At 40.5% G+C, this 18,585-nt stretch overlaps 1 protein-coding gene across 1 annotated transcript in view; it reads right to left on the bottom strand.

Moving 5' to 3' along the window:
* Positions 1–1,825: 1,825 nt before the first annotated feature.
* Positions 1,826–18,585, bottom strand: part of prdm5 (PR domain containing 5) — a 516,233-nt gene continuing 499,473 nt past the window's right edge. The window contains exons 15-16 of the mRNA XM_069926793.1: positions 16,664–16,768; positions 1,826–2,866 (exon numbers count right to left, since the gene is read on the bottom strand). Of these exons, the coding sequence (XP_069782894.1) occupies positions 2,702–2,866; positions 16,664–16,768 (270 nt within the window). The 3' untranslated portion in view covers positions 1,826–2,701. The remainder of the gene's footprint in view (positions 2,867–16,663; positions 16,769–18,585) is intronic.

Raw genomic sequence — 18,585 nt, 5'->3', positions numbered from 1 at the left:
GATGCTGGTGGTGTTGACACATAGCAGGACAAGGATGCCGTCGAGGAATGTGAGCATGAAAACAACGTTCCTCCTACTTCCTATTACTATTTCTTCTGGGATCATTGCTCCTGTGATCCTAATGGTGACAGTAAGAGAATAATATTTATTAGTGGACACGCTTTCAGCCAAGTAATCACCAGTCTTTAAAAAAAACTTGCTCGTCTTCTCCATTTCAATTTGTGAAATTGGTCAAAACTGGAGTACTTGCAACCCTTTCCAGTGAATTTCATTATTTACCATCAATCCGAGATGTAACTGATTTCAGTTAGTCATGCCCCAAAATTATTAGTGACAATAAAGGAATCTTGAATTCAAAGGGACTGAAAATGAATATTATCTATAATTCTGTCAAATTAGCATTGACAGCCTGTTCATTGATTTAAGGAGATAATCATATGGGTCCATGTGTGATTGCACCGGTTTTGAGGGCCAGTTTTGATGGAAATTGAAAACCTATCCCTCTGTGATGGACTTCATTTAAATTATAAGACAACTGGTGTCTTTATCTGCCCTATCGCCAGATATTTTGCAATCTTTGTAGCCCTATTACAGCAGCAGAATACAAGAAGAGCTGATCCCATACTTTTAAGATATATATTAAAATCCTCATTCATAGTACTCGTGAATTTTTACCAATCAGGACGAGAAGTAACATCAAGTGCAAGGACTTGAAAATATAAACAATATATTAGTATAACAGGGCAAAAAAAATGCATTAAAACTATCTGAATTTTAGCATGCAATGAATATTAAACTAATACAATTATTTTAAACTTTCTTAACTGGTAACTAATTATTCAATCATTTGTGAAAAAATCATTAATGCTGGAGATGCAAGACCAGAATTTACTGCCCAGCCTTTGTGGTGTGGATAAGGAGATGTTGAAGCACAATAGCCCCAGCAATGACAGTATTAGGATGTCAACCTGCCCTACTGAACAAGCAATCCCAGTGACAATAAGGGAGGGGTCTTCCCTATTCAAAGCTTTCACCTATGTCACCAGCAGTCCATTTTAATCTCTGCTTTCTTTTGGTTCATCTAGTATGCAAAGCCCAGTTGAGGGGATGTGAGGGGATTGGACGGTTATGGACAGGGAGTGTGTAGGTGGGACTAGAGGAGATCACTTAGATCGGTGCAGACTAGAGGGGCTGAGATGGCCTGTTCCAATACTGTAATTGTTAAAGGGTTATACTTCCACTGAAACTAGCAGAATTTTGCTAAAACATAGTTGTGACACTCAGTTCTCTGCTTGCAGCAAGCTGATGTATTCCGATTTAATGCACTCCGTTCAATTGATTTTAAAGATCATATGATGAGTCATTTCGCAGCCAATTCTATTTTCCAAGATCTAGCAAAATGAAATATCGGAATTTTGACCTCAATACTAATGGTCAGAACGCAGCAAACTCTGCAGAATGGGTTCTTTGTTTAACTGGAATTGGATTTTATTGATTTGGGTGGTAAACCAAAGTAAGGTTAACATTTTGGAGACAATGAAAATCACTTTAACACTCAAAACAAAGTAAGAGCTCAAAAGTCAAATGATTGTTAATATGAAGCCAATGGATAATAAATAATATTTTCTTTCTTTGGCTTGGCTTCGCGGACGAAGATTAATGGAGGGGTATGTCCACGTCCACTGCAGGCTCGTTGGTGACTGACAAGTCCGATGCGGGACAAGCAGGCATGGTTGCAGCGGTTGCAAGGGAAAATTGGTTGGTTGGGGTTGGGTGTTGGGTTTTAAATTTACACCAAAACACATATAAAAAGAACAAGATGAGGAAAATTTCATATTTTTACTTAAAAAATGTCTAAAATGTGTAAGTTGCAAATTATGATTGCATTAAAATGTTTTCATCTGACACAAATCATATTCTAGATAGGAATGGCTTTTCAGCCGCAGCAGGTGAATTTGAAATTTGGTCATGCAGCATAGTTACAGGGACAAGCCCTTGAAATACCCCAGTTAACCAATAACCCGGCACGGCTGGCGAAGCAGTCAGCACAATACCTTAACGGCGCCAGCAATCGGGACCGGACCGGGGTTCGCATCCTGCGCTGTCTGTAAGGAGTTTGTATATTCTCCTCATGCCTGTGTGGGTTTTCTCCGGGGGCTGCCGTTTCGCCCCACCCTTCAAAGCATACCAGGGTGTAGGCTAATAGAGTTTAAATTGGACGGCACGGACTCGGGCCGAAATGCTGGATGTCTAAGTTTTTTTAAAATTTAAATTTAAAATTTAAAACCCCTGTGCATTTTTGAAAGATGATCTGGAATCTGAAAATAAATCATCTTCACAAGAGAATTCTTTAATTCTGGTGAGAGTGTAAAGATTAAAAATGACCAAGTCTTTGTGTGAATGGGGTAAGGAGAATGAATAAGAACTTGTGTTGCTAAAAAATAGTCCAACAACCTCGGAAGGGTCATGAAAGCTGGAATTTTGAAATCTATATCCCCCATTCACAGCAGGCTGTCATCTTCACTAAAAAAAAACATATTAGCTACTGAAGAATACAAATCAGATCTTTGTAAGTTAGACATATCTGGCAGGTAATACATTTCAACGCCACTGGCAGTTGCAGTCAACCATAGCACTGAACAATAATTGTCTGAGCTCCAGGAATTTTGAAGGTCTCCCATGGAACGTGAAGGTCTGAGCCTCAGCTGTCCGTCTCTCCGTGCACATTTTCCATATGAACCTTGAGGTAGTCATTTCTTGTAAATTTTTTGTGACAGAGTTGGCATTCTGCCATTGGCCGATTTGGGTTGTGTGTCAGTTTGTGTCTAATCAGCATTTTTTTCAGGCTGAATGATAAATCGCAGACCTGAAATAATGAAGGAACAAAGTCATGAACAGGAGGGAACATTATAGATAGCACCCAGGCCAAGTTTTGCACCTTGCTATTACAAGGGCATACTAGGCAGTATGTCTCCTATCTAGGTATATCAATCAAGTAACATTAAAATAAATGAAAATTACAGCAAGAGAAGTGTCTTGAGCTAGGATCCTACATTTGCACCAATATCCTAGATTTTTGGGGGGCATTTCCAAGTACACAAGGAGCATTCCTACCGACCCCACTCTTCTAAGCAGTGAATTATTTCCTTCACTACTCTTTGGTGGGAAAAAAAAATCTCCTCAACTCTGTTCTGATCAAGGCAAGATTGATATTCCGGCAATTGGGACTACTGTTACTCCTTGAGCCCTTGTCGACCTTGATAGCGGACCTAAACAGGAAAGGGAAGGCTAGTTTAAGTGTTAATTAAAGTGCACGTCATCACTAAACTGCCATTAGGGAGCTTATCACCAAGGTAATCGTATAATTGTCTGTGATGGACCCTATGACCCAAGTAAGGTTTTCTCTTTTCTTTTAGGTGGAGTCTTGACCCTTCAGAATCTTGGCCCAGATATCCAGCTCAGATAGCTTATGGTCTCAGAAACTGTCTCTGTCCCATTCTCTGGTTCTCTTCATTCCAACATTGATCCAAATCTTTCTCTCCATTTGAAGCCAGGGTGCCTGATGAGAACTGGCATTTTAACCGCTTTCATTATGGCACTATGTGCTTTGTATACAACTATGGAAATCATGTAGTTACTTTGTAATGGTCCACATAAGATGCAACAACATGCATATTGTGTACGTCAGGAAATCACTCCCTTGCACTAACCACAGCTTACTCCTGCATCCCTTTCAGCTCTACAGAGGGACCTTTACTTGCTCTTCCCTCTTCATCCTTCTCTCTACCTCCTTAGGCACTTGTTGCTGCAACAGGTACACCAACTGCCCTTCTACCTCTCCATACAGAGGCCCAAGCAGCCCCTTTAGATGAGGTGGAGTTTGACACACATTTCCTCTGACGTTATCTACTGCATTCGGTGCTCTCGCTGTGGTGGACCAGGCGCAGACTGGGTGACAGCGTTGCCAAGCACCTGTCCTCAACACGCCAGCTGGAGCCATTTTAATTCCCTTCCCCACTTCCAGACCCAATTGCCTGCTCTGGGCCTTCTCCATTACTAGATGTAAATTTGAAGAACATCAATCCACATTCTGTCAGTGTAACCTACAACGCAATGGCCCAAACAATGAATCTTCCGATATCAAGTAACCCGTTCCCCCTTGGTCCTTTTCTTGCCCACCTGGTTCTCTCACACATGGTCTTCTTTACAAAACTACCCTCCCCCAGCCCCGTTATGCAGTTCCTTTCTCATTCTCCTCTTCCATCTGCCCACCACCCACATATCCTGTCCACCATATTCCCTCTCTTATTGGCCACCATCCCTCCTATCAGTCTCCTTCCTTCAGCAGCTGTCTCCAACTTCCCTCCCCCACCTCCTGGCTCCATCTGCCCTAATTTTCCTTCCTTTGTCTGCTTCCTTTCATTCTCCTGCTTCTGTATCCCAATGGCACTGTTACTATCTACGTACCTGTCTTTCATCCCTCATGTCTCCTTGGTCCTCCTATCACCTCCAGAACTCACTTCCACCCCTTTCAAAAAGTGCTTCTCCTTTCTCGGTGTCAAAGCAGGGTTTTGACTGAAATATCATATATAACCATATAACAGGAACAGTATGGAAACAGGCCATATCAGCCCTTCTAGTCCACATCGATTTAAGTGAACTCCACTAATTCCACCTACCTTCTCCCTGCCCATAACCCTCCAACCTCCTCATATCCATGTACTCATCCAACCTCCTCTTAAATAACAAAATTGACCCTGCTGCAACCACCTCTTCCGGAAGGTCATTCCACTCAGCCACCACTTTCTGAGTGAAGAAGCTTCCTCTTTATGTTACTTCTAAAGTTTTGCCCCCTAATCCTGAACTTATGACCCCTCATTCCAATCTCTCCTACCCTCAAGGGGAAGAGCCTATTCCCATCTACTCTCTCTATTCCCCACATAATTTTATATACCTCTATTAAATCCCCTCTCAACCTTCTACGCTCCAATGAATAAAGACCCAGTCTAATCAATCTTTCTTTGTATTCTAGATACTGCATTCCAGGCAACCTTTTAGTAAATCTTTTCTGCACCCTCTCTATCTTATTAAAATCCTTCTGATAATAACAGCACAATGTTCCAAACTTGGCCTCACCCATGCCTTAAACAGTGTCACATCACCTCCCAGCTCCTATATTCTATGCTATGATTTATAAAGGCCAGCATACCAAAAGCCTTCTTCACCACCCTCTCCACTGTATATTTCCTGCCATGGAGTCTTTTTTTTTATTTGTCATGTAATAGTACAGAACATGTACTATTACATGAAATTGCCTTCTGCCTGTCATAAAGCCGACAAAGAGTTACCGTTAACGTTGCCTTACAGTAAGAGAAAGAAAAGCAAAGGTGAGTCCCTTCAAGAGCCACTGGGTTTTCCTCCAGAATGCCTGTAGCCCCTGCAGCTGCAAAGACCCTTGTACCATCCAGCAGCAACCATGTCCCAACCCCTGATACTATCGGGAAACCTTCAGTGCCTGAGACCTTTCAGGTGCCCATCTTGCCTTCAGCACACTCTTGAATCCCAGTTCCGATGTTGCTTGATCTGCTGAGTTCCTTTTTTTACCCCTTTCTCCAGATTCCACCAGGAGCTATCTATTGTATCTCTAAAAATGGGGAGGCATTCCTTTACAGGACCAGCTTTACACCGGGCATGTCAGTACTGCTGGATCGTGGATCAATTATCGTTGCATTTCCAAAGTGCAAACAGGCAACTTTTCCATTTGCTTCATATATGTGATGAGTTTGATAAAGGTAATAATAAGGTTTATTTTAGATGGAGTTTGTAGATAAATAAGATCACATAGATATAATAACTTGGATTTGAGTTTCCCAATATTATCTTTGACTTGTTATGGTTCATTAGCCACTTATTACTTTCAATAAATATAAAATGTCTTTATATTGCTTCTGAAATCAATAATACTAATATTTAAATATTGAGATAATTCCAAATGTAATAAAATATGATGATCTTGCATATTTAAAAAATATATATTTCAATGGTACAAATCTGAACTAACAGATTCAAACAGTGGTTTGATTACTGAGATGCTGGATCTTGGTATGAGATGCATGGACTGCATTGAAAGGAAGGCACCAGGCATTCTCAAACTGCTGTGATAAACTGATGGGTAAGTGCCAGCATTTAAGCCAAAGAGAAATGGCTTTTCTTCACAATCAGGATGCTATTTCCTTCTGTCTGGTTGACCTCACCACAGATTGCACGATTGTAAGGAAATGGAGAATAAATGTCTGCATACAAATCAAAACACTGGTGGAGGTCCACAATTTATCGGCGTAAGAAGAGAGAATTAACTAACAGAAAGCGCAGAAAGATAAAGAAGGTGATCATGCGAAAGTAATCTGTGGCAATGAAATTCAAGCATAAAGGGACCAAATTTGGAAGTATGTGGTGAAACATGACAGTCTGCAATTGTAGGAAAAACACAAAAATGCTGGAGGAACTCAGCAGGTCTCACAGTGCCCACAGGAGAGAAAGATATATAATCAAGGTTTCGAGCCTGAGCCCTTCCTCAAGGAATGAGTAAAAAGCGGGCATGCGTCGGAATTAAAAGGTTGGGGAGAAGGTGAGCAAGGGCAGGGGGAGGAGCACAGACCGACAGTCAAAAGGGAGGATTATCTGTGTGGTTTTGGTAGGTGAACGTCGAAGACAATTTGTGCACAACCAAGTGAAGGAACAGCAAATTAGATAAGTACACACTGACCTCCTTTGGTGTTGTTGACCGAGGGTAAATATTGGCCATGAGATCAAATAAACCCCTTTGAGCAATGTCACAAGATCTTCCATTCAGGTTAAAAGGCAAAGGGTCGATACATTTTCAACTACACTCTTTAAAACCAGTACTTAAATTGGTAAGGAGACCAAGACTGAAATAGTGCAGGTGCTTGATTACAAACCTACTTGCTGAATATTATTAAATGTTTGCATTGCTGCTCAGAATTCGCTTCATTTAATGGCTTCTGTGTTCATCACACTGACTTCTTTTTTAATCCAAACTATCTCTTATTATGATCATTCTTCTAGTCTTACTTTTATATCTGCTCTGGTCCAGTCCTCGTTATAGGATTCAGTGGCAAATCCTTCCTTGCTGGCCTCCTGACACAATGAGTTTTATACAAAAATCACTGAAAGAACTCAGCAGGTCACGGAACCTGCAGGGGAGGGAAATGTCCCAATGTTTCTGGTCTATGACCACCCCCTCATCGGAACTGGAAAAGTGACCAAACAAGTGCAGGGAGGGGAAAGATGGAGAGGATAGAGGGCATGAGAACTGGGTAAGTTTCAAACTGCTGTAGAAGAAAACAAAATTATGGTTATCTGAAACAACAAATTAAATAATAACTCCCATAAGCTGCATTATGCCCTGAGGAAAATCAGGTGCTTTTTCATCAACTTTGGTGGGCATCATTGAGGTATGGTAAGAGGTCAACTGAGATGGGCAGCATGGATGGCATAGCATTTAGCACAACGCCTTTACAGCCTCGGGTCTGGGATTCGAATCCCACGCTGTCTGTAAAGAGTTTGTACGTGTCTGCGTGGGTTTTCCATGAGGGCTCCGGCTTCCTCCCACCATTTGAAACGTACCAGGAGTGTAGGTTAATTGGTGTAAATTGGGTGGCACGGACACATGGACCGGAATGGTCAGTTACTGTGCTGTATGCCTAAATTTAAAAAAAAAATTTTTAAATGTTGAAGGACAAGCAGGGGAGAGAATTAAAATGACTGAAGTTGCGAAGTATTAGGTCACTATTTTGGACTGAATAGAAATCTGTATTTGTTTTCTTCATTAGCACCAAAGGCCAAACACTGAATTTGAAGACGTTGCTTCATCTGGAAGAACAGCTTGGGTCCCCGAATGTTTGGAAGCAGAGATAAAAGGGCAGGTGTTCTGCAATTGCATGGAAAATGCCAGGGGAAAAAGAATGGATGGTGGTGTTGGGAGGGCAAATCAGTCATAAAGGGAACTTCAGGAACTTTAGACGGCAATGGGGCTTGATAGGGGTGGTAAATCATGAAGGGTAATGGAAATTATGGCAGATAGTCTGTGACATACAGAGGCAAGGTAAGGTAGAAGGTAAGGACAAGGTGTTAGGTCTGCTTTGTTCATGAATGAGTGAGACAAACACCAGACTGAGTCGAAATCAGGGTTCTTTGTTCTTTATTACCGGATTGTAACACTTGCGACTAACCATGTTAGTCGGAGAATGCATTCTGCCGTTATCAGCAAAATGGTGATTTTTTATACCCTTGGATATGTGCTTAGAATATCATCATATCATTACTTGTCCAATGACTAAAACTGTTGCTATCCTTTCCCTGCTAGCTTCCTGCCTCTCAATCCATCAATGTCTCTCTTATCTTGTACGTACAAGGATGCATTCACATCTTGTTACAGCCCTGCACATTCCCATCTCATGATGTTTTACCTAACAAAGGGGATCCCTCTTTGTTCTGGTCCAATGAAAAGAAATGAAAGGAGATGCAGTTGAGAATGTCAACTATTGAAGAGGGGACGTAACAGGTCAGAAAAATAGACAACTTATTCAAGGCAATAATGACAAGGCTTTCTACACCAAGGATCTCAGACTGAATTTGACAATTTCTCTGCACAGATATGGCTGCATCTTCTTTTTCAAATAGTTAGGTGGAGAGTTGGGAAGGAAGTTGAAAAGAAGGACTGCAAAGGGAGTAATCTCAGGATTACTGCCTGTGTCATGAGAGATCAGGAATAGAATGAGGTGGAGGATAAATGCATGGCTGAAGGGTTGGACCATGGGGCAGGGATTCAAGTTTCTGGATCACTGGGATCATTTTTTGGGGTAGGTATGACCTGTACAGAAAGGATGGGTTCCACTTGAATCCCAGAGGGTCCAGGATCCTGGCGGGGACATTGGCTAAGGCTACTCGGGTGACTTTTAACTAGAATGGTTGCGGGGAGGGAAGCAAATGGAAGAACACAGCAAGGAGAAGGTGAGATTGCAAACAGAGAAAGATTGTAGACAGTGTTTGAGGGTGGAAAGGCAGGTGATAGTGAAGAGAGATGCTCTGTATGAAGATGGAGGGGGGGGATGATAGAAAAAAGTATGGAGTTGTTTGTAAAGATAGGGGAAAACAGAGTAAGAAGTGGGAAATCTCTGAAATGCCTATATTTTAATGCTAGGAGCATTATAAGGAAAGTGGATAAGCTGAGGGTATGCATTAACACATGGCAGTATGATGTGGTAGCGATTAGTGAAACATGGTTGCAGGAGGGATGTGATTGGAACTATTCCTGAATTTTGTTGCTTTAGGTGTGATAGCAAGAGGGGGTGGGGTTGCATTGCTTATCAGAGAAAATATTACACTGGTGCTTCGGCAGGATAAACTAAGGGAGGTTATTTGGGTGGAATTGAGGAAAGGGAAAGGGGTAGTTACACTTATAGGGCTGTATTATAGACTACCTAATGGGGAATGAGAACTAGAGGAGCAAATTTGAAGGGAGATAGCAGATAGTTGTATCACAGGGTTGTGATTGTAGGAGATATTAATTTTCCACATATAGATTGGGAAACCCAGTGTGCAGGATTGTTTTTTTTTACAGCAATACGTAGGGGGTACCAACTAAACAAAGGTAGTGTTGGATCTATTGTTGGGGAATGAGATAAGTCAGGCGATGAAGGTATGTGTTGGGGAGCCATTAGCTTCAATGTAATTAAGGAAAGGGATAGGTCAGGGCCTAGGGTTGAGGTTTTCGAGTGGGGAACAGCTAGATTTGAGGAGGTGAAAAAGGATTTACGAGGAGTGGATTGGGACAATTTGTTTTATGGGCAGAATGTATTAGAGAAATGGAGGTCTTTTAAAGGTGATATTTTGAGGGTACAAAATCTTTATGTTGCTGTTAGGTTAAAAGACAAGGTCAAAAGTTTGAGAGAGCCATGGTTTTCAAGGGATATTGGAAACTTGGTTTGAAAAAGAGGGAGATCAATAATAAATATAAGAAACAAGGAATAAAGGAGTTGCATTGAATGTAAAAAGAATTCTAAGAAAGAAATTAGAAAATCTAAAAGGTTTCTACAAAAGTTTCTAGCAAGCAGGATGAAAATAAATCCAAAAGGTTTCTACAAATACGTTAATAGCAAAAGGAGAGTGAGGGATACAATTGGACCCTTAGTGAATTAGAGTAGACAACTGTGTGTGGAGCCAAAAGAGATGGGGGAGATCTTGAATGATTTATTTTCTTCGGTATTCACTAAGGAGAAGGATATTTAAGGAAGCAAAGAGGATAATTATGGAAACTATAGTGATTAAGAGGAAGTACTAGAGCTTTTGAACCATATTAAGGTGGATAAATCTCCAGGTCCCGACAGGATTCTCCCCAGGACCTTGAGAGAAGTTAATGGGGAAATAGCAGAGGCTTTGACAGTAGTTTTTCAATGATCATTAGAAATGGCTACAGTGCCGGATGATTGGCATTTTGCACATGTGGTTCCATTGTTTGAAAAGGGGTCGAGGAGCAAGTCCAGCAATTATTGGCTTGTAAGTTTGACGTCTGTGGTAGGTAAATTAATGGAAAGCTTTCTTAGAGATAGTATATACAAGTATCTGGAGAGCATGGTCTGATCAGGAACACTCGACACGAGTTTGTGCGTGGAAGGTCATGTATGATCAATTGTTGAATTTTTTGAAGCGGTGGCTAGCAATGTTGATGAGGGCAGTGCAGGTGGATGTTGTCTATATGGACTTTAGTAAGGCCTTCGAAAAGGTACCACATGGAAGATTAGTTAGGAAGGTTCAGTCATTAGGTATTAATTTTGAGATAGTCAAATGGATTCAATAGTGACTGGAATGGAGATGCTAGAGAGTCGTAGTGGATAAATGTTGGTCAGGCTGGAGGCCAGTGACAAGAGGTGTGACTCAGGGATCTGGATTAGTAAATATGCAGATGATACTAAAATGGGTGGAATTGTGAATAATGAAGAAGGTTTTCAAAGATTGCAGAGGGATTTGAACAGGTAAGAAGAGTGGGCTGAAAGATGGCAGATGGAGTTTAATGCGGATAAGTGTGAAGCGCTTCACTTTAGTAGGATTAATCAAAAGAGGGCACGCATAGTAAATGGGAGGGCATTGAGGAATAGAGTGGAGCAGAATGATCTGGAAAAACAGTGCATCATTCGCTGAAGGTAGAATCTCATGTGGATAGGGTGGTGAAGAAGGCTTTTAGTATGCTCACCTTTAAAAATCAAAGCATAGAACACAAGAGTTAGAAGGTGATGCTGAGACTGTTCAAGCCATTGGTGAGGCCAAATTTGGAATACTGCGTGCAGTTCTGGTCACCAAATTATAGAAAGGATATCAACAAGGTAGAGAGGATGCAGGAAGATTTACAAAAATGTTATCTGGGTTTCAGCATCTAGATTACAAAGAAAGATTGAGCAGATTAGGTCTTTATTCTTTGGAGCGTATAAGGTTGAAAGGGGATTTTATAGAGGTATTTAAGATTATGAAAGGGATAGATAGAGTTGAGGTGGATAGGCTTTTTCCATTGAGAATAGGAGAGATTGAACAAGAGGTCATGAGTTAAGAGATAAGGAGCAAAAGTTTAGAAGTAACATTCACTCAGAGAGTGGTGGCTGTGTGGAATGAGCTTTTGGGAGAAGTAGTGGCAGCAGGGTCTATTTGGTCATTTAAGGAAAAATTAGAGAGGTATATGGATGGGAGGGGAATGGAGGGTTATGGGGAGGGTGCAGGTAGGTGGGACTAGAGGAGAGTACTTGGTTCGGTGCAGACTAGAAGGGCCAAAATGGCCTGTTTCTGCATTGTAATTGTTATATGGTTATCTTGTCTCTAAATGATAGTTTCTCACAGCATTACTTCCTCAATACTTTTGCCTATATCTTATCACAGATGTTCACTCTGCTCTCTCCCCTTCTTACCTTCTCCCAATCTGTAACAAAAAAAATCACACCTTTTTCCAGTTCTGATATGATCCTTGAGTTGAAATGCTTTCTCTGTTTCTCTTCTGAATTATGCCCCTTGATCAACTGAAGCATTTCCTGCCTTTTTTGCTCCAACTTAGAAAATTGTCTCATGCACATCATAGGAATTCCATTCACTTTATGAACCTCTTCCAGCCAATTCATTTTGTGGGAGATTCGGTATGTCACCAAAGACTCTCGTCAATCTTTACAGGTGGACCGTGGAGAGCATCCTGGCTGGTTGCATCATTGCCTGGTTCAGAGACACTCAGGGCAAGTATAAACTCCAGAGGGTCATTAACTCAGCCTGCAACATCACAGGGACCAGACTTCACTCCGTCGAGGACATCTGCATGAGGAGGCGTCTTAAGAAAGCAACCTCTATCCTCCAAGACTCCACCACCACCACCCAGCCCTCTCCACTCTACTACCCTCGGGGAAAAGGAACAGGAGCTTAAAGACGAGCACTCAGCGACACAAGGACAACTTCTTCCCCGCTGCCATCAGATTCCTGAATAATCCCCAAAGGAACTGCTTTACTTTTTGTGCACAATGATTGTTCTTATTATTTTATTTTTTAAATATAGTAATGTTGTAAGATGGTTGTAATTTGAACGTTTGCTCTATGACGCTGCGGTAAAAACATCGAATTTCATGACTTGTTCATGACAATAAATCCTGATCCTGATTCTGTTGAAATCCTGCACAGTTATTATTCCAATTATTCAACTCTTTCTCGACTTTTTGTGCACATTTTAAACAGGTGGGGTTAAATGTGTTGGAAATTTTACAGGAAATGCAGGTAATTAAATCTTCACCTGCATTCTGAACAAGAACAAAATAGAAACATCGAAAACTGGTGCATGAGAAAGCTACTCCACCATTAAATGTCTGATCATGCGACTTTATTCCATCTTTCTCTCCACATCTTTTGATTCCTTGAGCCAATAAGGGCCACACCTAACTTCCGTTTGAATATATTAAGTGAACTAACCCCAGTGAATGAAACAAAGGGGGACCCCATGCTGGAAAGGCCAGACACCAAAAACATTTGTCATTAGAATGCTAAACATAAACTATATTATTTAGACCAAGTGTTCAATAAAGGTAGTAACACACATTAAGCCTAATATCCAAGCGTACTATTTTCATCCCTTTTTGAGTTTTACCACACCACTGGCGTAAGTGCTAGTCAGAGATATCAAGAGTGCCTTTCAATTTAGCACCATGCATGCTTGGGTTTATGCCAATACTGCCATTGAACCAACCAATACGTGATCTGAAGCATGGCTTGGCTCAACTAATTTGCTCAAATTGAATCCACCCATAATAGCATTTTGCTTAGATAACAAAATTATAATGCTATAACAGATCAATGCTGAACCACAGCACTTTCACCCAATAGAGAATGGGCTGTGGACAAAGACTTCTGGCAAGCAGACTACAGATGCAAACAACACGTACCATAATTGTTGAAACTAGCAATGCATCAAAAAATAGAGTAACTGCTAAAGAAAGATGGTTTTGATCATGGTGCATTTTTTGAAAATGGAAAATGGAAGGGAGGATGGATTTTTTTTCGGAGCTTTTGCAACAGAAATAAATCAGCCAGTCTCAAGATGTTACTCAATGTCTTCCTTCCTCTGACAAATGGGCTTTCTGCATAGTTCAGCTCTCGGTCAGAAAAGAACTTTGAAAAATATAACAGCTGCCGAGAATTGCATTGCTAAGTGCAAAACTTTGGCAGATGAAATAATTCAGGCTCCTTTAAGTTTATGGCTCAGTGCACCCCGCCAAGTTCATGGTAACTGATAGAAATTCACCCATCTTTTTGGAAAGAGAATGGAGTGTAACCTGGGAATTACATAGATGAGTAATCACAAATACCTCAAGATGTAAGCTTTTTGGTACAAAATTGTTACAAGGTGTTTTAATATTCAGAGACTTTTGTCATATAGAATGCAGGAAATAAAGGCTTGAAATAGACACAGTATGAAAAGTTGAAAGTTCATCACACAGATGATCAATAATGGGTAGATTGGACCTTTTTTATTTGGTTTTAAACAAGCTTAGCTTTTCACATGCCAAGTTATCAGATCCACCTTAAACCACAAATTTATATAATGTGATAATCGTAGTTAACTGGGACCAAGGTTGTAGCATTACAAAAGGAAACAAATTAAAATTTTAATGTGAATGTTGAATGTTGACATTTTAATGGTATATTTCATTCCACCAATGGAAGAGAATTTATTTTGGCTGGGGGAAGTTGCAAACTGCTGTACAGTTCTTTCATGTTTTACATTAAACCAGCACAACTTTACAAAGTCATTTAATGCCATTCATTAAGTATGTATTTAAGAAACATCAAATAATGTTTTCAAGCTGAGTTACTTTTGATGATTTAATCTGTAAATGATACGAAGGAACTAAATGGGTATTGGTATATTGCTACCCAGTGACTTAATCACCTTTAATGAACCAACAGGAGTAACGTGAGACAGTCACACAGCACTATAGATCTCCCCACAGTCATCACTTCTGTGACTAAATGTATATTATTATCTCTTCATGGAAATTGTATGTGCAAACAGCTGCACAGCATCATATCAATGCCTACCACTGACACCAGGAGTTTAAAATGGCTATCTTCTGCTGCTGAATCTGGCTGTACTAAGCCAGAATTGGCAGATCGCAGGGCCCGTTAACAGACTTCTAAACAATCTTTCAGCTTCACTCTGGGAATTGGAAAAGCAGCATTGGAACTGTCATTGGATAACTGGTTAGGGTGGACTTTAGAGCACTGTGGGCACTCCTAGTTGCCCCCTTTCAGGAATGTTGTGGAGGATTTCATGACTTGGTCATGACAATACATCCTGATTCTGAATTCTGATGTTACCTGGATTAAAGGGTATCACCTACGAGGAGAGATTGGACACAGTCAGTTCTGGAGCATTGGAGGCTGACAGGAATTACAAAAGGTAAGGATAGGGTAGATAGCCAGAATCCTTTTCCCAGGGAAAAAATGTTTTGTACCAGGGATCATGAATTGAAAGTGAGAGGAGGAAAATATGAAGGAGATGTGCAGGGCAAGTTTTTTTTTACAGAGAGAATGGTAGGTCCCTGAAATAGGCTGTCATGAAAAGCAGTGGAAGCATATTCAATAGTAATGTTTAAGAAGCTTGTCGGTAGACAGATGAATATCCAGGTGGACTACCAATCAACCACAATCAGACAGAGAGTCGTGATTAATAAGCTTTAATCAGTGTCAGCACAGCTTGCATGTTGCTGGCCCAGTTCCAAAGCAGATACTGAGGGAGGGGTCTAGGCATAACAGCCTTTATGGGGATATCTGGGAGGGAGGAGTCACAGGTTCAGGGGGCGGGCCAGCCCATACAGTACATATATACATCTGTACACAATAGTGGTCGCACCACATTAGGAGAGGGAGGGAGTGAGATCACGTGCAGTACTGTTCTACGCTCTATCCCTGATAGTGCATTCCTCCATAGCAAAAGGGCCATTGCCACTATAATGGGATTATGTTGGAGATTGATGTTGTCATGTTGAGAGGTGGTGGCGGAGATAGAGAGTAATGGAAGAGAAGAGCCAGAATAAACACAAATGTGCGAAAAAAATATTTTGCAGCAAACTAAGCCAGAGCTGACTGCTTTTCCCCCAGAAATTGAAATGCAATTTGAAAATGTCAGTGTATTTTACAAACATTCTAAAGCAACAAAAAATATTAAAATCTCTCAAATAAGTAAAGTAACTAAACATTATTATTATGTATCTCAGGCTTTTGTGGGCATTTCTCATTAAAATAAATGATTCTGTGGCAAGTCAATTAGTTACTGCAAATGGCTCTGGTGTTGCACTGTGGGAACAATAAGTTACAGCAAACATAGGAGAGATTGCACTGTAAATTGGCCAAAACCCTAATGGGCTAAATGGCCTCCTTCAACACTGTAAGGGAATAGGAAAAAGAGGTAAATGCATATTATCCATTTCAAGGACTGGGTGTTATTCACCATTTCCAATTCCGCTTTTGCCTTCATGAGAAGTTGGGCATCTGCAGTAAATAATCAACTGCAACTTGGTGGACATGCATGGTAATCCCAAAGTACTGTTGTTTCTTCAGGGAACTGATTTACAACTGGAATTTTCCACAAAGGCAAAGAAATTGCTTGAGCATTTTGGGATTCTGTTCTTTTTTCCTCATTGGACAAATTTCCTTCCACATAAGGATTTTTTTCTTATTCACTGCGTCGGCATTTCCAGCCTCGTAGGTTTTCATTTCTTTTGTTTTTTTCTGGTATAAGTATGGTGTAATCTTGTGTTGTCTACACTGTTTTTGTGTAATCTCATGAGGTAGCATTGTGGTTTGGAAGAATGCTATCTCGTTTATTACTGTGTGCTGTTTTTTAGTCTGCTCTTAAATGACAATGAAATAATTGTATCGTAGTATCGTATCGTGTTTAAATATCCACAGGCAATGGCACTGAGATAGAAAGGCTATGTAAGAGAATATTATCAAATGTTGTGTTTGAATCATTACACCATATCTTCATTCGAACTGATTGGTTGTGTGATGACTCTTGATCAAAAGTTAAATAATCCAAAAAAATATAGTTCCAGTTACTTACATCACATTGGAATGGTTTTTCTCCTGTATGAGTCCTCATGTGTTCATCTAGGCCCCTTTTCTGACTAAAAGCTTTGTTGCATTCTGAACACTGGTAAGGTTTTTCCTGGCCAAAGGAAAAAAAACAGAATGACAATACACAAAGTGAAAGTGAGCCAATGCAGAAACACAGCCATCACTGGAATGTAACATGGTGCTGGGGTTTGTGTGCTTTTATATTCCCTTGAAGGGTTCAGTGGTTCAACCAGTGAAAAATCACTGACTTGATTGCAAAGGACACAACGAAGCCTGAGAATAGCAAGTCCTTCATGTTTTCTTATCATCACCCATCAGTAATTTAATAAAACCATTAAGTCTGCCGTTGATGGAATTTCTTCAGTTTATCCTGGCAGTGTAATACCAGAGATTAGATTAAGCCAAAAAAAAGGCATGTACCTGTTTTACACATGCACTCAATTTACTTTAAATTCTAAAGTCAAAACACGATTATTTTTGGTTTCTCAAGTTTAGTATGAATAGCAAAAAAGAAATGGCTTTCGTGCTGATGCCATAGACAAATAGAAATACGTAAAGGTATAGACAAAAGGGTCAGATTTATGGCCACACTCAATTTAGAGACACACTGGAGCCTTTTTGAATTTGCGTGTGTATGTTTTATTTTACTTTTCCCAGACTCAACATAAATAATGTTGCCACAAAAACAGAACTTGTACATCCATAAACACAGTGCTCACAAATTAGGATTTTTAAATTTGACTTATTGCGATACAAGCTGCGAAGCCAATGCATCATTCAGGTGGCCATTTGAGATTGTTACAGAACTACAGAAGCAATGCAGGAGTAGGAAGAGATGTACTGGACTAAGACCGGTACTAAAAATAACGGGGCACAGTTGGAGTAGCGATCAAGGCAATCGGAACTGGGGTTTGAATCCCACGCTGTCTGTAAGGAGAATGTTCGTTCTCCCCGTGACTGGACGGGATTTCCCTGGGGGCTCCGGTTTCCTCCCACCGTTCGAAACATATCGGGGGCGTAGGTTAATTGGCTGCATGGACTTGTGAGCCAGTTGCCATGCTGTGTGTCCAAATTTAATTTAAATTTGAAATTTAAAAATCAACTCCTGGAGGGACTGTAGTTAAAGTTGTTGAAATTGTCAAGAGAAAAAAATAAGAGCTCATCCAAAGATTCATTTGTTAAAGATTGAAGAGAGCTGAATGGTTCTCACATTGAAGGAACTACTTATGCAAACTTACTGGCAAAAACTGGCTGTTGTGGTTCTTGCATTATAACAGTAACAACTTTAGACTTCAACTATGATAGCTTTGGGACACCCTAAGGTCCTTAAAGATGCTATGGAAAGACAAGTTGTTATTAGGTCTTACATCTGCTATGTTCCCAATAGAAACCATTCCATTATCTGTATAAATCGAATCTTAGTGATTTGTTCTAGATTTCCCAAATCTTCCCAGAAAGCCCTCACCTTGGAACATGACCTGGATGAATGCAAAAAGGCTCCTGTTTCTTTGCCGCATCTGAAACACTGATCTGATTTCAATTTGTGTAATTTTTGCAGCGTAAGATACAGTTGGTACAAAAAATAGCATTGTGCCAATCTGCACCTTACGTTAATAGTATTGGTCACGGTGCCCTGACCATAAGTCGGACCAGCTTTCCTCATTGAATTGAATTGAATTAAATATTTTATTATATAACACATTTTAAGCACAACAGAATGTTCCTCCAAAGTGCTTTTCATCAATTAATCAAAAAATATGCAAACACAAAAGACTAGACACTGGTCAAGAGAATCATCTCGCGGAACAGTCATGGGTCGGAGAAACATATGGGTGGTTACAGGCTGCTTAAACCCACTGGCGCGGCCGATTCAACCTCATTCCCTGCAAACCCAAACTACCTGGGCCA

This window comes from Narcine bancroftii, chromosome 3 (assembly GCF_036971445.1).
Source record: "Narcine bancroftii isolate sNarBan1 chromosome 3, sNarBan1.hap1, whole genome shotgun sequence".
Classification (NCBI taxonomy): domain Eukaryota; kingdom Metazoa; phylum Chordata; class Chondrichthyes; order Torpediniformes; family Narcinidae; genus Narcine; species Narcine bancroftii.
Note: the sequence above shows the minus strand (reverse complement) of the source record. Positions and strands in the feature narration are given on the sequence as shown.